The sequence below is a fragment of the Bactrocera latifrons genome, unplaced genomic scaffold (assembly GCF_001853355.1).
Source record: "Bactrocera latifrons isolate USDA-ARS-PBARC rearing strain unplaced genomic scaffold, ASM185335v1 scaffold_378, whole genome shotgun sequence".
In the NCBI taxonomy this organism is placed as follows: Eukaryota; Metazoa; Arthropoda; class Insecta; order Diptera; family Tephritidae; genus Bactrocera; species Bactrocera latifrons.
This window is the reverse complement of record NW_017537021.1, coordinates 117760-121992: the sequence shown is the minus strand read 5'-3', so window position 1 is coordinate 121992 and position 4233 is coordinate 117760. Positions and strand designations below refer to the sequence as shown.

The 4233-nt window shown below is 35.7% G+C and overlaps 1 protein-coding gene across 1 annotated transcript; it reads right to left on the bottom strand.

Annotated features, from left to right (window-relative positions):
* Positions 1-3407: 3407 nt before the first annotated feature.
* LOC108972089 (protein prickle-like) lies at positions 3408-3778 on the bottom strand (the record flags this gene model as incomplete). The annotated part of the gene is given in 1 exon segment (XM_018938554.1): positions 3408-3778. A coding segment is annotated over 1 exon segment (212 nt), but the record flags the coding sequence as incomplete, so codon positions are not given.
* Positions 3779-4233: the final 455 nt, after the last annotated feature.

Here is a 4233-nt window from a genome sequence, read left to right as displayed (position 1 = left end):
CGACCGCTTCGGGTAATCTGTTCTGAGTGAAGACATTAAACGTGAATCGCTACGCGCATTGAAGACTTTTTCCGGAAATTTACTTTAACAACTGTCGCGAGGATTGGAAAAATCGTTGGCATAAACATATTGAGGCCAAGGACGGCATAGATTTTGAAAAATAAATTAACAATTATGAAAAAGTCTTACTGTTTTTTGATTATAGTAGGTTGTCCAATAGTTTATGTTTGGTAACTATTTGTTTACGACGCGGAAGGTTTGTCTGGCAATGAACAAATAATTAACAACGATTTTGTTTGAAACTTTGTATTCCTTCTGGAAYCACGGCTACTTAATCAACGAAATATATTGCAGAATCATTTTAGGAAATCTCCTTTTATACCAGCACAAATAGTTGAGTAGCACAAAGCATACWGTGAAAGTCGAACCTCTGTTAATGAGATACTAGAAGATCTCAACATCTCTCATGAATCGCTTCAACACATTTTKGATAAYGTTTTGAGTATGAAGTGTATCAATGTTAGACATGTACCAAAACATTTGAATAATGTACAAAAGTGACGTTGTGTATAGATCGCAAAGTAGATACTGTGCATGTTACTCAACTTAACATATTATATTAAGTGTCGATATATTTTAACCCGAAAACTAACTATTGTTTAAACTTTACGACCTGGTGGTTAAGAAATTGAAATTGCTTGTAGCATTAGTTAATTCAGTTTGGCAAATATATTTTAAGAAGCAGTTGAGGAAGCTACCTTACGTGGTTTAAAGTAATTGACTGTTCCAGAGAGAGAGTTTTGGGTACCTTATTTGAGATCATATACTTTGCTTTATCTCCAGCAACCATCCTTTTTTGTTACTGTAATAGCTATAKTAAAATACCATTTTTTTCATTAAATGTTATAATAAATATGAAATAATAATGTTTCTTCAGAAAACATAGAGAAATTTTAATTCAAAATTAATTCTTCATTAAAAGGATAACTTAAGCTTAACTGTTGAATAAGAAGTGACATTTTCTTCATTTTTTCAACATTTTTTTTTTTTGATAGATTTAGCGGTTTATTACCTTGAACCTTATGCCTTTAATATTAGGAAACGCTTTTGGAGCGAGTTTTTGGYAGTTCCATGAAACTCATCTCATTACCGATAACAATATTTAAAACAATTTTTTACGGAACAGATCTTACAGCTTCGAAGCAAGCCTTGTTCGTTCCCTATATGGTTTGGTTATGTATATMTTCGAGCATCTTACCTAGAAAAAGAAAGAAAAGCAAAATTAAATTTTAAAAGTTGATATTTTTGAAGAAAATAAAGTTTATATTATATTATGATTTTATGTAAACAAATATTTTATAAATGAAAAAGAAATAAATATATACTTATGAACAATATGATAAGCTGAATTGCACTAATATTTCCACGTTTTCAAACTGCGATTTAAATAAATTCCACAACCTTTAAAAGGAGTAAGCATTTTKTTTTAAATGTCAGTCGTCTATTGAGTGACATATGTACGTATATGGACAAATGCGCATGCGCTTAACGCCACGAAGTAACACCTCTTTGGTAGGAAATTCAGTGAATGGATTTATACGCAATATGTATAAAGCATATATTTTTCACAGATAAATATTGTAAATGGATCGATAAAATATCTAAATATAAGAAGCAATTGTGACTGCTACTGACTACTTTACGTGAGGTCAGGTGACAGAGATTTTCATAGTTTTATACTGTTTAAGCTTAAATCATTTCAACATTTTGGTTTCTTGAAGTTAACTGCATTGTAAGTAGCGAAAWTTTTTTGAAGATATGAAAACATTAACAACTTACATAGGGAAGCGTTCAAAAGAGAACTTAGTGTGATGTGAAAGCTTCGAAACTGACATAAGAAYATTCCTGCATAGGGTCTCAWTWTACCCTGAACAGAGTATACATAGTAAGACTAACACGAAGTTTGTAACAATCAGAAGGAAACTTCAGAAACCCTATAAAACAAATATAGAAACGAATTGCATGGCAAGTTGAGTCGTTTTAGCCATGTCCGAAATACGTCTGTCTGTATTTTCACGAACCAGTCCCTCAGTTATTTGAGATCTAAATTTTTACATACATACATTTCTCCTTAAGAAGCTGATATCGGATTACTATAGCATATAGACGTCAAACAAATCAAACCATCAGAACCAAGGGATTGTATGAAGAACGCTCATTTGACGAGATATCTTCAAGAAAGTTGACATATGGACCGATGTATGAAACGATTTGGTGGATTTTACGTCGAGACCTTAAATTAGTAATGTAAATTGTAAGAACTGAAGCCGTTTCCCATGCGACATCTCTGCGATCTATTGGCTCTTGCAAAGTTCCAAGGAGATACATCGTTTTCGAGCCAAATTAGTGCAGCGATGAAGCCCATTTCTGGCTTAGTGTGTATGTAAACAAGAAAAGTTACTGCTTTTGGGACGAAAAGCATCTGAAGAGATTCAAGAGTTGTCTTTTCATCCAGAAAAAACTAAGGTTTGGTGTGGCTTGAGGGATGGTGGAATCATCATTTCATATTTCTTCAAAAATGATGCTGGTGAGAACGTAACCGTCAATGGCGACCGTTATYGCGCCATGATAACCGACTATTTGATTCCTGAAATTGAAGTTCGTGATTTCGGCGACATTTGGTTTCAACAAGACAGTGCCACTTTCCACACAATGCTTCAATCAATAGATTTATTGAGAGAACACTTCTGTGAACAGACAATTTCACGTTGAGGACCCGTCGATTAGCCGCCAACATCATGTGATATCACACCGTTAGACATTTTGCTGTGGGTATAATTAAAGTCTAGAGTCTATGCGTACAATCCTGCGTTGATTCAGGTTTTGGAGCAGAACATCACGCGTGTCATTCACCAATTACCGCCCAATAGGCTAGAAGGAGTCATCGAAAATTGGACTCAACGGATGGACCATCATCACGTAGCTGCAGTCAACATTTGAAAGTGATAATCTTGAAAAAATAAATTCCAAACAATGTTCTTTCGAATGATAATAAACATTCTCCATCACATTTRAAGYTTCTGTGCTTAAAAAAATAGGGAACCTCGAAAKGGWTCACCYTTTWTAKATAMGTAACAACTTCATAGATAAGCAAACCCTGGCATAGAACTTGAATCAACCAAAGGTATCTGCATTGATAGTAAGAAAGGTTTATATAGTTCAGTWAGTTCAAAGATTTAAGTCCAAATAATGGCACTTAATCTGAAAGCTCCTAAATATCAAGATTCATATACATCGAATTGGCAAGTTGCTGAACTGTTGCTAGTATACTAYATTAAGTAAATTACTTAATTCCATATTCATTTCTTTGTCTTGCCTACTTTTATTTCCATTTCACTTAACCTCACCTCACTTCCGCCGATTTGATGATCGCCTTGGGTGGTGCATCCCAATAATTCGGTGCGGGTGGCACCCACTGCCGCAGCACCTGATAGTTGCCCTCCAGCAATTCCATACCCTCGATAACTTCYTCATCTGACTCATCGCCATTGTTGTTGTTATGGCTATTGTTCGCCGSGTTGCCAGTGGCTATATTCAAATTGTCATCCTGCTCATCCATAGCGTTTCGTTGATTTTATGCGCGCTGGAGATTATTGCAAATGCACTGGATGATAGAAAATGTACGACAATAACAAAAACATTTGRAATTTTGACATTTGTTTGACAGCAAGCTGGCGCGTACAAAGCGAGTTGAATGAATGACGCAGAGCGGCACAGACACACAGACACATATATATGTTCACTAATAACAACAACAAAAGCACAAGACTTGAGTAAGGAAGTAAGAAGAAGAAGAAGAAGAAGACTCTCACTCACTGACACAAAAGCGCTGGTAAACAAAGAAGCTGTGCTCTGGGCTATTAGCAACAATAACAGAAACTGCGAAGCTGCTTGTGGCACGTTTCACATGATKATTTTCACCGATTTTTGCGCAAAGSCGATTGAGATTTGCTTTTTTCTGCACAGTAGCACTATCTTCACTTTCACTTTTGATTARAAATTATTATTAAATTTCCCATTTTCTTCTTTCTAATTTCGCCAAAATGTACACAAACAACACATTCACTCGATAAACGCGAACGTAAATGACGCACGCACGCAGAACGCAGCACAGTACCGGCGTGTATCCTGTGAGTCCTGCTGCACACTCGCTCGCTCGCGCGCGTTTRCAAT